Below are 19,486 nucleotides of genomic sequence, written 5' to 3'. Positions count from 1 at the left end.
GTTACTAGTTTTGTATGTACAGTACTTGTATAAAATTTTGATGATTTTACCCGGGGATGTTTGCATTATATAATTACTATGGTTTCTATACCCCTCCATACGATGCCAACCACGAAACGGGTTAAAATCATATCCTGAGGGTGCACTGAATTTTCCGAATTCAGTAGCGGCTCGCGATGTGTATCTGCATTTATCATAGGCCAGGAGAATTGTGCAATATGACATGAAACTAAGCATGGTCATCATCGTTGACACGTTTTCTGCTTTGTTTCTACTGTCCATGTGATAAAACCTAACTGCAAATCCGATCGCCCTCACAGGCATCAATCTCATGTGCTATGAATATACTATTGCTATATGTAGTACGTGTGGTATAGTGTAAACAAATTGTTAATAAAAATAACGGTGCCAAGAACATCGGTAGCGTATAAATTGTATGATAAACAACTTTACTGGCACAAAACATTAATATCCACAAAATTAGTATTTTAACTCTGCACTACTCTCAATACTTGTTTCTTTTCTTCAGCCTCCGGCCTTGGGACCCAGTCAATGACATCACTCAATATGAAAAAGATTTTATGGTGCTGACTAGCACTAAACACAAGACTCCACTAGTCAGACAAATGAGTATAGTCAATATTGATGCCCCTGATTCATCACCAAGCAAGCGACACCTTCATTCTATGAGAAAGAGGAGGAGCAAAGCGAGTGACACATCCACACCCAGTCATATCTCTGATATGGAAGGTATGGTGTTCTAGTGGCCAGTTAAAGTGAGTGGTGGGTTACTGTCCTTCCTACAGCTGTGATAACCGGCTAATCAATGGTTATTATGTTGCCTCTCTCACTAACCTTTACTACCCTTTGCATATATGACTGTAATGGTTGTAATGAAAGCCATCCCCATACAACATTTTGTTTTGTCCTAATTGCTACAAATACTGACAATCACGAGTTCATGAAGTTTGAAACAGGTAGTAGCATGACAGCATCCACACACGATTTTATGAAAAAAATTCTGATCACTGCTATGCAGATGTCATGGCAACTGTCGCCTCTTACCATTGAATATGCTCATATGAACATAATCATGCGTGATTGTGCTTCTCCATTTTAGTGCATGAGAAAAAGCTACCAGATCAAACTACCAACGACTCACTAATGGCACCAGCTGAAGAAGAAAAGGAAATAACCTTAGCACTCTTACAGAAGGCACAGCAGGACATGAACGCAAGCCTGCGCAATTTGCAATCTGTGGTAGTTCAAGTAGCTTCGCAGCAAGACCGTGGCTTCCTCATCCAACCCCGTGATTGGCTTCTCCTTGCCTTCATCCTATCTCTACAGACAATTCTGCAATCGATATGCAATAATTACTAGAAATTTGTTGATTTTTCAGAGATTATTTTTATTGTCCGGTGCAGAATGAAAATCATGTAACATTATGCTGTAGTATTTAGTCTGTTTCATTTAATGTTTATACACATGCAATGACATTAAAACTAGTCTACAAAAAGCTACTTATATTGAAACATGATGTTGATAATGGATCTTTTGAATCCTAGCATTTACAAGCATACATTGTTGTGCAATTTGTATGGAATACGATACTCTATTCTCACTCAGATGCAGTACATAATAGATATTTCACAAATTGCTTCCCACTTTACGTTGTCAAATAGGTGAGCTAAGTATAGTAATAGTGAGTTGTCACAAAATCTCTTCTTGACCAGCAGTCGCGATATAAAGAGTGCTGCACACAACCCTTGTCCATTTTCATGAGACTGCAAAGTTGCTGCTCTTTGTCTTCACTACCCTGTCAAAAAAACAAGGTTATAGCTATAAATGAAAACAGCTATGTGTTGAATTTGGAAAGTTGTTGGTTAGCACCACGTTGCTCCACAATTTGGCTTAACAAATTTAAGATTGTTATCCGAGCAGTCAAGAAGCTAATAAAATTAGCCCAACCTAGCATGCTGCCCATGAACACATTGATTGCTAGCTGCTAGACAAATTGTAATCTTGAAAGTTAGTAAAAAGAGTTGGAATTAAATAGTATCAAACTGTCTGATCAGTCATTTCACGAACCAGCCATGTCTTGGAACTAATGCATGGAATACTTCTGCCACACAGCCATTGAACACAACTTGATGTAAAAAACCGCATATGAGCAAAAATAGGTGGACTTATGTCAACCGAAGCTTTTGATTTGGAACTGAACTGTTTTGGTCATGAACAAATTGGTTTAGCTGTGTAACTGAAACTCGCATTTGGCTAAACAACATATTATTAGCAAATGCATTTTCACTTATTTTTTCTAGAGTAAAGTAGTAGCAAACGACGAGACAAGTTTATTGTCATCCTTGAACTGTCTGCTTGCCAGCTCAGTAAAAATCAAATGATATAGATGGAATCGCGTAAAATGTGCTTGAAAATGTAAAGTGTAAGTGTAAAAATAAATCGCTGAAACAGTTACTTTTTAATGATCAATTTAGATTCGTGCGGCTGCTAGTCATACACTTTGGCTGAGATTTGTGCACATTTAAAGGTTCACTTCAATTGCTGTATGGCCATGGCTTGAAATAATAATGCGAGATTAAATCTAAAAATATGGATCTACTAATATGCGCAACAGCAGATTAAAGTTGCAACATTTCATTAAAACAAACTATTGCTTAAAAAGTACATTACGCACCTGTTGTATCCAACGCCTCTCCTGTCACTCCACCAGTCTCGTCTTCTCCCCTTATATCCTCTTGGGCAGGCTCGTCATGGAGGGCAACCCTCTCTGTCACCCTTTGCAATCTCGAAGCTGTCTTTCGACTCTTTTTGCTAGCCTGTGCTAACTTGTGTGCTGTGAGTAAAATATTAAAGTGCTTCTCTGTATGTGCCAAGATTGTATATTCTACAGCTATAAAGCTCTACATAATACAGGCACTGATACTACTTATCCATAACACACAAAAATATGTTAAAGTTATACATAATACAAATACTATAGTTCCTACATAATACAGTGGAACCTCAACTTACAAAATATGTTCATTGTTTCATATGTTCCGAAATAGTTCATTTCGGAAGCTAGTTTATATTTAAAAATCTTTTTATAAGTGGAAACAGATTTTAGCATAAAAAGCATTTTAGCATTTTTGAAAGCTATGGCACTCTATTTTTCGACCAGTCCTTTAGAAGAGGCGACGTTCAAATAAAGGGTGGCGTTGTATTTTTTAAACACTTCATCGGGTTGTTGAGAAGATAAATTTAATCCTTTCACGGGAGAAACAAATGTCACATATATTTTACTTTCTCCTTCGGGCGGCGTGACATTAACCCACTTGGAGGCAAAAGATTTGCTAACTTAACTCCAACTTGTAGATCTTTAAATATGCACAGGTAAGTTGATACATGTCTCTAACGGTTGATATCTATTGCTTGCAATTAACCTGCAATGATCTTATAGCCTGCGTTGCAATTTGTTAGAGCTTTCAAGTTCTTTATTTCATTTTAAATGGGAAGGTACAAGTTCATTTTATAACTATATTTAATAAGGTTGCATAAAAGCTCATTGCACTCATCAATATGTTTGTTACGGATTGCAGCCAAAAAATAGCTTTTTATATGCAATAGAACAAGAGCTACAATCATCGATCCAATGTGAGCCGAGTTCAAATTACCGCAATCATGTTATCAAATAATAAGTTACAAATATGCAAACTTATAGGTATTATAATAATCTATTAAATACTAAAAATACAGTATATATTCAAGAACAAGTGACATAAACAAACCATAATTATAATCCACGCAGCAAAAAAATTAACATTTTTAAAACAAGAATATTTGCATTGTATGCTCCGCCAGTTGCATTCTGATTGTTGCCTTCGTTTGAAACCATATCATATTCTTCTGGCTGTTCAATACCTTCCGCAACGTCTTCTGACCTCAACTCTTCTTCTGCACAGTCGAGCTAGTCGATATTAGCGTCCAAACAAATTTTTAGCAGAGCAAAAATTTTACGTGACGCTATTTTGAATAGAAACTTCCAGCACAAATAAAGAGAAGCCACGTGTAATCGAAATAGGTAGCCTTCAAATACTTCGTCGCACATTTTTCATCGTAAATGTGAAAACTTTTTTCCACATACATCAAAGTATCAAAACCGCGTTAACAAAGGAACTACTATTGGCTTGATACAGTTACTAATTATTTGATTTATTTCTATAATGTTGCATTAAAATCTTCTACCAAAAAACATAAAGACTTGAGTTAGAAAGTGGACTTTGATACAATCGGCATTTCATACCTAGAAACATCGCTTGCAAATCAAAACACAATTTCTACCAAAAGATGTTTCGTAATTTGAAAATTTTGTATGTAGAGTCTTTCTTTTGCAGAGTTTCACTTTACTACTAATAATTTAGTGAAAACTAGCAATTGTGAAAAAAATTCAACAAATAAAAGATATATAAGCTAGGTTAGTTTAGACTGGATAATTTATATTACTGCATGATATGCCGTGTATCTTTATTAGCACCTCTCCTTCTGACCCTACGCATTGCCAAGTTTATATTACAGTTTTTTCATGTCTCTAGAAGTAACAAAAAAAATCTCATTTTCCTGAATATTTTTATTACTGAATTTTGCCTGTTTTCACAGTAGAACCTCTGCTTACAAAATTAATTCGTTTTGGAAGCCGATTCGGAAGTGGAAAACTTAGCAAGTAGGAAAAGATTTGACCGTGTAAATGCCCCAATCCACCACAAGTCGCCACAAAATCTGACATGATAGTTGTATATAAATAGTGGGTAAAGTCTGTAACAAATACATGTTAGAACTATATTATGGCATCGTAAATAGAAAAAGTACACATGAAAAAAGAAAGAACAATGGCAACAAATAAATGTTACGAATTGTACATGTTTGTTTGACATTAGTGTTAATCAACTAGACTAGGCGAACATGGGACAATGGCCAGTGGAGGAAGGAGGCTAAGAGAGCGGAATGTACAAAAATGAACTCACGCACACTCACACACGCACACACTCAAGTCAGCACATATGCAGTAAATTAAAAAAACGCACAGTAAAATTGCAATGTCTTTCTTTTGTTGGTTTCACGTTTTATATTTGTGTTTTGCTTTGATGTTTTTTATTTTTTAATTGCCCTTTTTTGTTATAACTGTTACACGTGTATCTTCTCTCGCCTTCTTTGGTTCATGTTTATGCTCAGTAGTAGCTGTTGACTGATGTTTTGTGATGATTCGATCGAAAGATGAGTGCTTTTGTTAACTTCAAACCATTTTTGAACTGTGTAAATCAAACATGATATAAGGGACAGATAGCCTGAGGAGTGAGAACATTTTCTGGGTGATTTTTTCAATGAATTCAGAAATTTTATGGAATTGTTCAATAATGTCTTTTATTGTAGATGACGTAATAATGGTTGCTTGCTCTTGCCAAAATATGAAAGTGTTCATTTTAGAAACATCTTTTGCAAGTCGAAACAAAATTTCTACGAAAGGATGTTTCATAATTTAAAATTTTTTTATGTAGTCTTTCCCACGTAGAGGTTCTACGGTATATAATTTAGCTTTTACATAGCATTATATAATGCACATATTGTAGACTTTTTTTGTAATAGAGTAACTAACAAAAGTAGTGTGTACAAGGGTCAATAATGATGGCAGTGTACACAAAGGCAAGTAACGATAGGAAAGTATATACTAGGACAAGTAGCAAAGTGAGTGTACATGCGGGCTGTCACAAATGTAGTATCGAGCGCGGCAAGCAAAGCGGTGCTCAAATACTGAACTATGGACCAGTAGCTAACACATAACACATCAAAGTCATTGAAAAAGTTAGGAAAACAGGTATAATGGTTTGTACTTAATTACCCGCGAGTTGTGCCTGAAGAGGTTCGAGGAAACTATCAAATTCCATGTCTTGTAGAGCCCCGTAAACATCATTCAAGGATATGGTTTTCCTTTTTGACTTGAGAGCATTGTTATTGGCACTGCAACAAATCAATAAATTGTTCACTGATGAACGAAAGCACATGTACTTGAGAGATGTAAACGACTGCACTGAGAACTTACCAAGAAGTCGTATACAGAACAAAAACACTGGCTGCTTTGCTTATCGCCAGTCTGGCATCTTTGCCTATGTTGACACCGGGTGGCAACGCTTCTTTGATTATTCTTGTGACTACCGCATTGGGTAGGTTCAGGTCTTCAGGTCGCTCTGCCATTACACTTGTTCACTAAAACTAAGGCAATAAACACTCACTCTTTCATGACCGAATGTGTAAGTAGAGACTAGTGTTTGGCCCGCTCAAGTAAAATCATTGCATAAAACTGAGTGTAGAATTTAGGAAAGAATTACTGATACCAGACTACCAAACAGAAAAACTCTTACATTAGAAGATCTTGTTAAGACAGATCCTGATACACTTGCCGTAAATAATGTGTGAGTTCGGAAAAAAATGAAAAGACTTTCCTTAAAACAAAAGCGCGAGAATAACAATTGTTTGTGAGTTAATCTTTGAATAAGTGAACATTTGTATACTACATAGCAACAGCACTTTGTTAGTTATATGCATAGTTGCACACTAGAATGCTCTCTAATTATTCACATACACCTATACAGTCATACTTGGACATACAAACTTAATGCGTTCGGGAACCGAGCTCATATGTTAATTTACTCATAGTGGAATGGCTTCTTTGTTAAAAGCATACATCTTATTAAAAGTGGCAGCTTTGTTCTTTTGGCGAGACAAGCCAATACCACGGTGAAGCGATGTTTTTTTTGTGCCTTGTGGTCATCACTGGAACTGTCGTCTCTCGTTCTTTTGTTAATTGTACTTATTGTCGACAGCACAAAAACCATGGGCGTTTTGGATGACATTTTTTCAGCTACGCATCGCCCACCTTTGATACCAACTGAAATATCGGCTACTAAATGATTTGAGTCAGACAAGGATGTCGACTTATACTGCAAGCACGTGTCAAAACCAGGATTTTTAAACCAAACTTTAGACCTCAACTTGCACGCCGGAATTTACGGTAGTTGTTGAAATCTGCATTAAAATGAACATTACTATGTACACTACTGTAAGTTTTTACCTGCAAGACAGATGTAGTGGCTAACGGGCGTTTGAGAGAGACTTAACAAACATAAATAGAAGGTAAATTTTCATTTTTTACTAAACTTACTTTACTTGTCTTATTTTTTTATTATCTGTCTCCGATTTGGCGCTTATTGCCTCGCATTCAATATAACTTTTAGCCAACCTTTTAGAAAAGACTGAGTGATGCCGTTCTTGAAAGCAGCTTTTAGCATACTTGGCCATACAGTGGCCATCGAGAACTGGCTCGTATCTCAAAGAATATTTGTATCTCAAGGAAGAAACTCGCTTGAAATTATGCTCGTATTTTGATTTTCTCATAATTTGAGGTAGGACTGTAGTAGGTTTAAAATGTTTGAAGCACTCTGCAATAAAATCAAACACATTTAACACAAGGGAATATAAAATGAGAGCTAAATCAATCTAAAAAACATCGTTCATAACAAAAACTAAACTTAGATAAAATGATGAAACGACGCCAACATGATATTAGTTAACATTTGATGAAAACCAAAATACAAATTTCATGATCAAATCAAAGCAGTAAGTCCCGCATGCGAACCATTGAACGATAGAACAGTTTATAAAATAGAATATTAAGGACTTTTGCATGTGCTAATGTCGGACATACATGTACTTATAGACATGTATTTATTGGTGTAAGGCAAGTAGAAAAATATCTAAAAAGGTGTAGATTCCCATGGTTGCCATCAGAGTATTTCTTTATGAAAATATCGTATTACAGTAAGTCTAATGAGTGAGCAACAATGAACCAATAGCACTATAGCAATAGCTAGAGTATAAACTGGAGGTAAGGAAAGCATCATTTATGCACATCGTCATACATCCCTCTTGAAATATGAAAAGCCTATAACAAGTGCTGCATTACACCGTGCAGTTGGAGATTTAAGAATGAATCCTAATGTACATTAGCTATTAGCAAGGAACACTAAAACAGCAAAGATCGCTTGTTAGCCAACTACATCAGAACGCAACGATAAATCTTTTTTTTCACAAATGAGACATACAAGGAAATGAAAGGTGAAAAAATCTGTGAGTTGTCATGATACTCAGACCCCAATTTAAAAAAAACTAAAACATTCTTAGTAGCAAAAAGCCAAAAAACAAAAAAAAAAACTAGTATTATATTCTTAAGATTTCGTGGGAGCAGTTTGAGTAGTTCAGATGCATTTTTCTTCTTAGTTACAAACTTACAATCAAGCTGCACCATTTTCATATTCAAACACCAATAAAATGTTGGAAAATAACAGAAAAGACCTCAATCTTCTCGCTACAATACTACAAGAGTTGTTGCAAAAATATTTATAACAAGACTTTGATGCGAACGAGTTTGCCCAAATATGAAATTCTGTACAGCAAGATAAAACATGAAAAAAAGCGAAACATTTTGAGTTGTAATGCAATAAAACAAAATGCCAAAACATACAACCTTATTCCAAAAATGTTTTCTTTAATAACTGTACTATAGATTTATTTCTTGAACTTGCAACCTTAGAGTTTGCCCAAATATTGGTAAAATAAATAATCTGAATGCTGAAATCGTGGATGAACTCGAGTAGAAAAGTGTAACGCTAGACTGGTTCATCAGTTTGGTTAGAGGCTTTGTGTGACTAGAACCAACATTAAGTCAACAATCAAAGCTGTTAAAGGCATACAGACACACATTTGTAGATCTGTGAACTACATTGTTACACAAACCTACGCAGATATAGGCATGTAGTGACTGGAAAGGTTGCCACAGCCGGATGCCCTACCAGCATCCAGCGATACCATATTGATCAGCATCTGGAGATACCGTACCAGCGTCCGAAGATACCGTACCAGCGTCCGGCGATACCGTACAGCGATACCGTACCAGTGTTCGGCGATACCGTACCAGCGCCAGGCGATATTGCACAAGCATTCGGCGATACCGTACCAGCATCCGGCGATACAAGACCAGTGTCCGATGATACAAGACCAGCGTCCAGATGATACCGTACAGCGTCTGGCGATACTGTACCAGCATCCGGCGATACCGTATCAGCCTTCGGCGATACCATACCAGCATTCGGCGATACCGTACCAGCGTTCGGCGATGCCCTACCAGCGCCCTGCGATATCGTACCAGCATTCGGCAATACCGTACCAGCATTCGGCGATATAAGACCAGCGTCCCGTGATACCGTACCAGCGTCCGGTGATACCGTACCAGCATCTGGCGATATCGTACCAGCATACGACGATACCATCAGCCTGAAAGAGCTGATGGTATTACCGTACCTTATGACTCAAGACATTGGAAACGATAAAACGATAGAGGAGGTCCTTTCTGCACCCCACAGAGTGCAACTTCAAGGCTTCTAACAGTTTAAAAGATGGGTGGTTAAATATCAGAGATACATTAACGAACATCAACTTTCTACCATCACTCTCCTTTGGCGTAATTTCAGGACATATCAATTATTGCCCTTGATGTCGTAAGCTAGTGTAATCTTTCGTAGAGACAGTCGACCGTCAGCGTAATTTTGTGTTTATTGTTTCATTTCACTATTCTGCCCTAAGCAAGCAAAACGCCCTATCTTGATTGTTGTAGATTATTCAGTACAAGCACAAACACGTTTATATTAAACCCGACCATCGTATTGGCAGTATTTCAATTATTTTTTCTGGTTCATTAGGGTTAGATATTGCACAATCTTTACCAGAGAAACTTCGTTTGTGAAAATTCCAATCTAATTGAGTTATTTCACTTAGGACCTTTAGATTTCCTGAATTGTCAGACAGGGCGTTTTGCTTGCTCAGGGCAGTATTGTATCGATTCCTTGCCACTATGCTACTACTGCTTCTTGCTTGATAAAGATAGTCCTTAGTCATGTCTACAATTCGTCTAGGGATCTCACGTGGTTAACAATGATAAAAATTAGGCAACATCAATTCACAGGTGTCCTTTAGCGAAATATTGCCGAACCCGAGGCCAGGCCGTAGTCTACACACACAAAAAAACATCAAAGGTCTACATAGTTATGAGCAAAAACAAAAGTATCTACCCAAATATCTCACTAATCCGATGAGCAGCACACACAAAAACTAAACCAATCGACAGAGCCACCCATCATGTCAACATATTCCAAGTTTCAAGTCATGTCTTGCACAACTCACCTTATGGTTTCTCAAAACTTGTCCCAAAGTCCCTATTAATTTGAGAATGTCCAATTGCTGTTTTAGAAATGGTCGCCGCTAGCCTAGCGTCCTAAGTCAACATCTCACTAACTATCGGGACAATGCTGAGTGCTCCCGAACTTTTTGATTCCTTTTTTTAGCAATGCCTTGATAGTTAGTGAAATGTTGAATCAGGACGTTAGGTTAGCGGCGACCATTTCTAAAACAGCAATCGGACAGTCTCAAATTAATAGGGACTTTGGGACAAGTTTTGAGAAACCATAAGGTGAGTTGTGCGAGACATGACTTGAAACTTGGAATATTTTGACATGATGGGTGGCTCTGTCGATTGGTTTAGTTTTAGTGTATGCTGCTTATTGGATTGGTGAGATATTTGGGTGGATACTTTTGTTTTTGCTCATAACTACGTGGACCTTTGTTGTTTTTGGTGTGTGTAGATTACGGCCCGACCTCGGCAATATCCGGCTAAAGGACACCTGTGCATCAATTAGCATTTGATATCTGGGTGTTGATAATGTTGCGGTTAATTATCTAGCTTGAACAATTATCACTTGCACAGTTTGGTGTCTTTAATCGAGCCTTCCATACTCCAACTGAGCAATCAGAAGATAAGATAAAATTCATTGATAAATAAAAAGTTATTTTGCTTGCATTGAATGTGATTCTCAAAGCTATAACATTGTCTGTGGGAATTCTTTAGAACACCCACACGACAAGCTTACACTTTGTAAAATCAACATATACTTTTTATACGTCGAAAGTGCCATTTAGAAACGTAGCAACTGAAATTTTTGCACAATTTACTGTACAACCTTGCAAACAATATCTTCCCGAAGTATTTGTTCATGATACATTACTTTACCTACAGATTAACACAAATTACATCCAAAATAATAATAAAATTGTGCTAAATTTAAAACACCGCAGGTTGGACATTGTCTTCGGTCTTACGAAGATCTCCCAAACCTTCCTCGCCAAATATCATACCATGTTTGACGTTTGTACAGTTTCAAACGTTTGTACAGTTTCAAACGTTTGTACAGTTTCAAACGTTTGTACAGTTTTACAGTCTCAAACATACCTGTTATTTCAGCAAGAAATGGTTCGCTTATTAGATAAATTCAGCGTGGTCCTATAACCGAATTCATCGGCTTTCGAAAGGCCTACCCTATCTAAATTGAGAAATTATTAGCGAATGCGGTAATGAATATAGCGACTACATCTGACACCAGTAATCCGAAATTCTAAGTCCGCGCTTAATCTTCCCGCCAAATATTTTGTCTTGTTTCGTGAGCTGCAGTCGTATGTTGATACGTCTCGTACGATACAATTTATAGAGGTGGAGACTCTCGGACTATTTCAGCAGACGGAGTGACTACAAAGTTTACTTGGTTGCTTCAAATTTTGTTGTTCTGCTATTCGGTGTTAGAGCAGACATGTACGTTCTTTATATATAAAAAACGAGGCCTACACTACACCTTGAGACCATATGAACATCGAATCGTATCACCATACAAAAATAACGAATCTTTGCATCTGACACAATCGTCTCTTACCTCATCTTCTCCTTTTAAACGCACTAGAGTCAATGTAAGAGGTGTGCCGCTTAAATTTAAATCATTAACTAGCATCAAGTAGTTATGTCGTGCGGGAGAGTTAGTGGTAGTATGTTAAGAGTGTTAGTTTGTTGAGGTCTGGTTAGTAAGAGATCGTTGATTGAAGTTCTCTGACAATTCCTGGTAGGAAGCTGTTTTGGTAGGCAGATTTCTTGGCGCATAATGTCTGCAGTTCTCCGTTGGTCATAGATCTGGTGAAAACCAACGATGCCGGTCAGTCTCGTATCAGAGCATCATGAACTTGACTGTGTAGTGTTTTTCTTTGTTAGATATCGTAACGTACCTGACGTACCTGGTTTTTGCGTCCTACCTCTCTCGTGCTCGCAGTTAAGATGCCGCTATCCCCCTTTCTCGTCGCGAACCGGACATCCGGTTCACCGCATCACATCTCCCTCTCTCTCTCTTCCCTTTATCTCTTGTTTTTAGCCCTGTCTATTATCCGCTCTATTGTTCTCTGAAACTATTACCTTTTCCTTAAGCCCTGACTATTGTTCCCATTCATTCCTTCTACCTCACATACTCCCGAAGAGTAGGGACATCTAGCCGGATGTCTCTGTTTCTTATCTCCGGTTGTTCAGCAAAACGAACTCTCCGCTGCCTGACTGGTGACTTTCTCTCCCTTGTCTCTCTATCTATCCTTCTGATTTCCTGTTGTTTCTTTTCCTCCCTGTTAACCCTTTCTGCATCTTGCCCCCTGGCTCTTTCTCTTTCAATAGCTCTTTCTCTTTCAATAGCTCTTTCAGCTATTTGCCTATCTTTTCTAGCTCTTACCACATCTCTTTCGTATTCTCTTTCCACTGCTGCCATTTCGCTTTCGAACCTTATTCTTATTTCCGCTTTCTTTTGTTCTCTATATTGTCTTGCTCTTTCTATCACCTCTCTTTCTCTTCTCCTCCATATGCTCTCTTCCTCCTGTTGACTACCTTCTCTCTCTTGGGTTTCCCTCGCAGCTTTGACGTTCCTTTCCTCTGAACTTCCATCTCTATTTAACCTCTCCCTATTAATCTCCTTTCTCTCGTTTCCCCTTTCTGTCCCTGCCCTAGTGTCTCTCTCTCTCCTTAGAGGCCGATACAGACGTTCCCTCAAGTCCCTCGCACCCCTTCTCCTGGTCGCTATGTATCTACACATAGTCTCAGATAACACCCTCGCCCAGTGGTCGTTAGGGTGGACTTCGTCCTTCAAATGTTCTTTGTTGAAGAAAAACAGGCCATCCTGACCTCTTCCGAAGAGGCGGGTGCACAAGTTCGGCGTGCCCTCCATGTTGGAGTTGAGGGTACAAATGAGCCTATTTAGGCGACCTATAATGCCGTACTGTGCAGCTGGCACCCTGGTAGAGGGGTAAAAGGAGCAGAGGATCACTCCCGGTCTATTTGATGCCCTTCTCAGGGTCTGCTCGTACTTAGAAACCTTGTCCCCATCCACGGCGTTATCTTTTCGGCTCATGATGTCGGGAACTCCGGAAATGATAATCTTTATCCCGGGGATTCCGCACCTGTACAACAGCTCCTCCAGGGTGGCTCCTCCTAGGGCAATTTTTTTCACCCCCACTGGTGGCGTGATGTAGTGAGCTATGCTGTTCCCGACTATTGTGTAGTCCTCCATCTCTATTATTACTTTCTCTATTATTATTTCTCTTTCTATTAAACCCCTTCTATTATCCGTGCTGTTAACCTCTTCACTTTCTATTGTCAAGCCTTTCTTTTACTTTGAGCCCTTTCTATTGAATCCAACTTTGGTTGTAGTATTCTAAGTGTCTACAACAGAAGTTATTTGGAGTAAACAAAATCATTGTCACGTTTATTTATTCTATCTCTAGTACTCTTTCTTATTGGGTTACTATTACTATTATCTCCTACCCATGTTTTCTTTCTATTCCCTTCCCTACTATTACTAACTACTTCCTTATCCTGAGACTATCATGTAGCGCGAAGCTTTTTCAAATAATAATCTCAGGTGTTTCCTATTCCTTCTTACTCTTCTTCCGTTCATAGCCACCCAGAAGCCATTTGGTTCTAAAGCCTCCTTAATAACTGTTGCCTCTCTCCCTTCATCTTCGTGGTTTATTTTCACCCATACTCTATCCCCTTCTTTTAATACGGACAATCTCTTTGGCTTCTTTACCCTATCAAAATTGCTTTTCTGTCTATCTTTGAGGTGTCTATCTCTTTCTTTGAACTGTCCGAGATTGGGTATGACTAAGTGTTGTCCTGGTAACTCATTTCGAATTCTTCTATTATACATTAACTCATCTGGCCTATTTCCACTTTCCAGTGGGGTAGTTCTATAGGCTAGCAAGGCCAGGTTCTTGTCCTTCTCTTTCCTCCACAAACTTTTTATTATCCCTACCGCTCTCTCCGCTAAGCCATTACTTTCAGGATATCTAGGACTACTAGTTTCTCCTATTATGTTGTACCTTATCAAAATTTCCCTCCATTCGGGTGAGTTGTAACATGGTCCGTTATCGCTACGTACTTTTAATGGGGCTCCCAACCTTGCTATTATTCCTGCGAATTTCAACGCCAATTCTCTTCCTGTTTGGTTATTCATCTGAACTACCTCTATCCATTTCGAGTAGTAGTCCATGAAAATAACGTAGCGCCTTCCTTCGAACTCGAACAAGTCTGTTCCGATCTCTTGCCAAGGTTTCTCTGGTAATGGAGTGTTACACATCGGCTCATGTGATATCCTTCTATTTTTTATACATACCTCACAGCGTTCCACCATCTCTATTATCTCCTTTCTAATCCCTGGCCACCACACTGAATCTTGACACCTTCGGTACGTCTTGACCTGGCCCTGATGTCCACTATGGAGTTTTTCCATTATTTCCTTTCTCAAATTAATAGGTATGTAAACCCTGGCGTTCCACATAATCATTCCATTTACCACGCTGAGCTCATCCTTTTCCTTCAACTTTTTTGCCTCGCCGCATATTGCATATTCCCATCCTGTTTCTATTCCTTTCATCACTGTCTGATACGTTTCATCCGTTTCCGCGTACCCTTTAATTTTCTCTATTAGCACATCCTCTATTGCTGCTACTATCCTACTAGCATGGTTTTCCACTCGTTGTAATTTTATTTCGTCTCTTTTTGATGCTGGTCTTGATAACAGGTCAGCCAAAAACATCTTGTCTCCTGGTGTGTGAAAAATATTATATCTGTATCTCATCATCCTCATCTTAAATCTTTGAATCCTTAATAGCAAGTCTGACAGATCTTTATTTCCCAGCAGCGGAACCAGTGGCTTATGATCAGTCTCAACTTCAAAGTCTCTCCCCGCCAAGTAGAAATCGAATTTGTCACATGCCCACGCTACGGCCAGTGCCTCCTCTATTTGTCCATACTTTTGCTCTGCTTCGCTCATTTTTCTTGAGGCATAGGCTACTGGTTGCCATCTCCCTTCTCTATTCATCTGCAGCAAAGCTGCTCCTAATGTATGTTTACTGGCATCTGCTGTTATTCGGTGTTTACTACTATTATCAAATAAAGTCAAGACTGGTGCCGTAGAGATGATCTCCTTAATCTTTTCAAAGCCCTTCTGCTGTTCCTCATTCCTGCACCATGCTGCATTGTTTTTGTCTAATAGTCTCAATGGTCTTTCCACTTCTGCTAACAAGGGGCTAAACCTTCCTAAATAGTTCACCATCGCCAAGAACCTTCTCAAACTCTTCCTGTCTATAGGTGCTGGCATCTCCTTGATTGCTTTTTCTTTCTTTGGATCTATCCGAATTCCTTCTTTGTTTAGAATATGACCTAAAAACTTGACTTCATCAACTCCAAACTGACATTTTTCTCTATTAAGTGTCAACCCTGCTCTATTAAGCTTGTCTAGCACTTCGTGAAGCCTTATGTCGTGTTCTTCTTTGTTCTTTCCTACTACCAGAATGTCATCCATCATACAAACAACTCCTTGTTGTTGCCCTATTATCTTACTCACTTGGCGTTGGAAAAATTCTGGAGCTGCCGAAATACCGAACGGCATTCGCTGAAACATATACCTACCAAATGGTGTAATGAATGTAGTAAGCTCTTGTGACTCTTCCGCTAATTCTGTCTGCCAAAATCCTGAATTAGCATCCATTTTGCTAAAAAATGACGCTATCCTCTAGCTCGGCTATTGTTTCTTCCAATGTAGGCAGTGGGAAATTTTCTCTGAGCACACTCTTGTTTAGCTGCGTCAGATCAACACAAATTCGGACTTTTCCCTTACTCTTTGGCGCTACTACCATTCCTGAACACCACTTTGTTGGTTTCTCTATTTTCTTTATTACTCCTAATTTTTCCATCCTTGCTATTTCCTGTTTCGTTGCTTCCTTCAGACCTATGGGCAACCTCCTTGGCACTTGGAGACACACCGGTGTCGAATCTTCCCTTAAATTTATCCGGAACACATCTGGTAGTGTTCCAAGCTCTTTAAACAAATTTGGGTATTTCTTTGCCATCTCGTCCTCTATCCTAGTCACTCTTTGAATTGTCTTAACTAGCCCTAACTTTATTATTTCCGGTTTCCCTAACAGATTACTATTGTTTCCCTTCATAACACTGATCCTCGCTATTATTCTTTGTCCTCTCTTTGAGATCAACTCAATTTTTGACTCGCCTATCGTCTCTAACCTCTTGCCATCTGCCCCTTTCAGTACTCGTTTAGTTGGTTCAATCTTGCAGTTTATCCTCCTTGCTGTTGCTTCACTCATAACTGTTACATCAGCTCCTGTGTCTATCTCGAAGTTTATGTATTTGTTTTTAGTTTTCAAGCTGATTAGGAAGTCATTGGCCGCTTTAAATCTTTTTAATTTTTCTTTTAGTCATAATGAATCTTCTGAATATTCCGATGCATTATTTTCAACCATGCTTATTTTCTTATCTGTTAGCCGGTTAGGACAGTTTCTTGCCATATGTCCTGTTCCCGAGCAAGCATAGCATGTGATAGGTGACCTTTCATCATTTTTTCTTAGACTGCCTGCCCCCCTGGTTAAGTTTCGTCCTCTGTATCCTCTATTATACCCAGTTACTCTATTCCTGAAGCAATCTTTTGAGATGTGTCCGAATCTATCACATGTATAGCATTGTACTCCGGATTTCCCTGTACCGATATTACCTTTGTTTCTTGCTCCTCCGTCAGCTCTACCTCCTATCCTCTGTATTAACTCATCGTCCTCTTCTTCTCCTATTACTTGATCTATCGTTTCTTTTTCCCTTGTTATTATCCCCGCTGCTATTGTGGCCGACTCGTACTGACTGCACCTAGCTCTTGCCTTCTCTAGGGTGATATTCTTCTTAAGTAACAACTCTTTTCTCATTTTATCATCATTCATACCCATTATCAAAACCTGCAGTATTAGATCTTTTTCTAACTCCTCCAGCCTGCATTGTTTTGCTGCCCTTTCTATTCTTTCTATAAACCTGCATAAATCTTCACAATTATCCTGTTTCATAGTAAATAATCTGTGTCTCGTTGCTACTATATTTTCCTTCTCAGAAAAATAATCGTCAAATTTTTCTTTAATGTTGTCATATTGCATGGCGTCGACCTCTATCTCCCATGTTTCAAAAATATCATACCCCTTCTCTCCCATACAGTCCAACAGAAACGCTGCCTTCTTTTGTTCTAAATCGTATTCTTCTGATTCTACTTTTCTTGTCACCCTGGTGTGTTCCTTTCTTTTTAATCCTGCCGACACAATCGCTATCTCAAATCTCTTAATAAATCTCCTCCATCCTTCCAATTCGGCTCCTGTTTCTAGTCTCAGCTAGGGTGTCTTAACCCCCTTCCCGAAAATACTATTATTGTGTCTGTCGCTCATTTTCCAAGTTATTATCCTCAATCCTTCACTATTGTATAACTTATAATTTTTTTTTTCTATTATCCTCGCAAATTCTCTAATCATCAATTATTCGCTATTGCCTAATAATTTGATTATTATCGCTACTATTATCGTTGACACTGAAATTTCCTTGTAGTCGCCACTCTTGACACCATCTAACGTACCTGGTTTTTGCGTCCTACCTCTCTCGTGCTCGCGGTTAAGATGCCGCTATCCCCCTTTCTCGTCGCGAACCGGACATCCGGTTCTCCGCATCACACCTGTTATTTCAGCAAGAAATGGTTCGCTTATTAGATAAATTCAGCGTGGTCCTATAACCGAATTCATCGGCTTTCGAAAGGCCTACCCTATCTAAATTGAGAAATTATTAGCGAATGCGGTAATGAATATAGCGACTACATCTGACACTAGTAATCCGAAATTCTAAGTCCGCGCTTAATCTTCCCGCCAAATATTTTGTCTTGTTTCGTGAACTGCAGTCGTATGTTGATACGTCTCGTACGATACAATTTATAGAGGTGGAGACTCTCGGACTATTTCAGCAGACGGAGTGACTACAAAGTTTACTTGGTTGCTTCAAATTTTGTTGTTCTGCTATTCGGTGTTAGAGCAGACATGTACGTTCTTTATATCTAAAAAACGAGGCCTACACTACACCTTGAGACCATATGAACATCGAATCGTATCACCATACAAAAATAACGAATCTTTGCATCTGACACAATCGTCTCTTACCTCATCTTCTCCTTTTAAACGCACTAGAGTCAATGTAAGAGGTGTGCCGCTTAAATTTAAATCATTAACTAGCATCAAGTAGTTATGTCGTGCGGGAGAGTTAGTGGTAGTATGTTAAGAGTGTTAGTTTGTTGAGGTCTGGTTAGTAAGAGATCGTTGATTGAAGTTCTCTGACAATTCCTGGTAGGAAGCTGTTTTGGTTGGCAGATTTCTTGGCGCATAATGTCTGCAGTTCTCCGTTGGTCATAGATCTGGTGAAAACCAACGATGCCGGTCAGTCTCGTATCAGATCATCATGAACTTGACTGTGTAGTGTTTTTCTTTGTTAGATATGTCAGGGTTTGAAACAATAGATGTTCAATAAGTCAGAAGAAATAATAAATTGTGGGATCACGTAAGACCACAACTGCTGCAAAATGTTGCAGCAAGCACTGCGATACACCAACAAGAAAACATGAAAAGCTAGAGCAATTGCTATGCTGCTGGAAATATCAAGCATGGGAATTGTCCATCCATCACAGCTGATGTGATGTGAATATATGGGACATCAGTTAGATTGGGGTTGTCTGATTATTACAGTGCACCCTCGAGATACGATGTTAATTTGTTCCAGGGTTGGCATCGTATGGTAAAAAAATTGTATATCAGGGTATAGAGACCATTGTAGTTATACAATGCAAACACCCCCTGATGAAAATCGTCAATTTGTTTTTATAAAAATGTGTACATATTGACAATTAGCAACAAAATAGTATGTTAACTTTAGTAATTATAGTTACCTACAGTAACTGTATTGTACTTAGTGTATTTTAATGTTTTGATCTGCAATAAAACGCAAAATTATAATGTGCGTACCAAATGTAGTACGTATGGTAAGGAGTTCTTGCCTTCAAAAGGTACGCATAACATAAACTTAGAATTCACTTCAAGTAAGTTTAGCTTGCTATGCCTACACTTGAAACTAAGTTTTAGTATGTATTTTGAACTACTTTACTGAATT

The 19,486-nt window shown here is 38.6% G+C and overlaps 3 protein-coding genes across 5 annotated transcripts in view; 1 reads left to right on the top strand and 2 right to left on the bottom strand.

Annotated features, from left to right (window-relative positions):
• LOC137394938 (oxysterol-binding protein-related protein 8-like) overlaps positions 1-1,657 on the top strand; it is a 41,621-nt gene extending 39,964 nt beyond the window's left edge. For all 3 annotated transcript variants that reach the window (XM_068081714.1, XM_068081712.1, XM_068081713.1), the window contains 2 exons: positions 530-750; positions 1,121-1,657. In XM_068081714.1, the coding sequence (XP_067937815.1) occupies positions 530-750; positions 1,121-1,380 (481 nt within the window). In that variant the 3' untranslated portion in view covers positions 1,381-1,657. The remainder of the gene's footprint in view (positions 1-529; positions 751-1,120) is intronic.
• Positions 1,658-1,679: 22 nt separating this feature from the next.
• LOC137393014 (DNA polymerase epsilon subunit 3-like) lies at positions 1,680-11,522 on the bottom strand. Its single transcript, XM_068079393.1, has 5 exons — positions 11,390-11,522; positions 6,095-6,264; positions 5,894-6,012; positions 2,696-2,854; positions 1,680-1,816 (listed from the first exon to the last, which is right to left on the bottom strand). Exons 2-5 carry the CDS (start codon positions 6,244-6,246, stop codon positions 1,812-1,814), a joined length of 435 nt encoding a protein of 144 aa, XP_067935494.1. The 5' UTR covers positions 6,247-6,264; positions 11,390-11,522; the 3' UTR covers positions 1,680-1,811.
• A 5,209-nt stretch (positions 11,523-16,731) lies between these two features.
• On the bottom strand, positions 16,732-17,502 carry LOC137393064 (uncharacterized). Its single transcript, XM_068079458.1, has one exon. The coding sequence runs from the start codon at positions 17,500-17,502 to the stop codon at positions 16,732-16,734; it is 771 nt and encodes a 256-aa protein (XP_067935559.1).
• Positions 17,503-19,486: the final 1,984 nt, after the last annotated feature.

This window comes from Watersipora subatra, chromosome 4 (assembly GCF_963576615.1).
Source record: "Watersipora subatra chromosome 4, tzWatSuba1.1, whole genome shotgun sequence".
NCBI classification, from domain to species: Eukaryota; Metazoa; Bryozoa; class Gymnolaemata; order Cheilostomatida; family Watersiporidae; genus Watersipora; species Watersipora subatra.
This window is presented reverse-complemented; position numbering and strand designations above follow the sequence as displayed.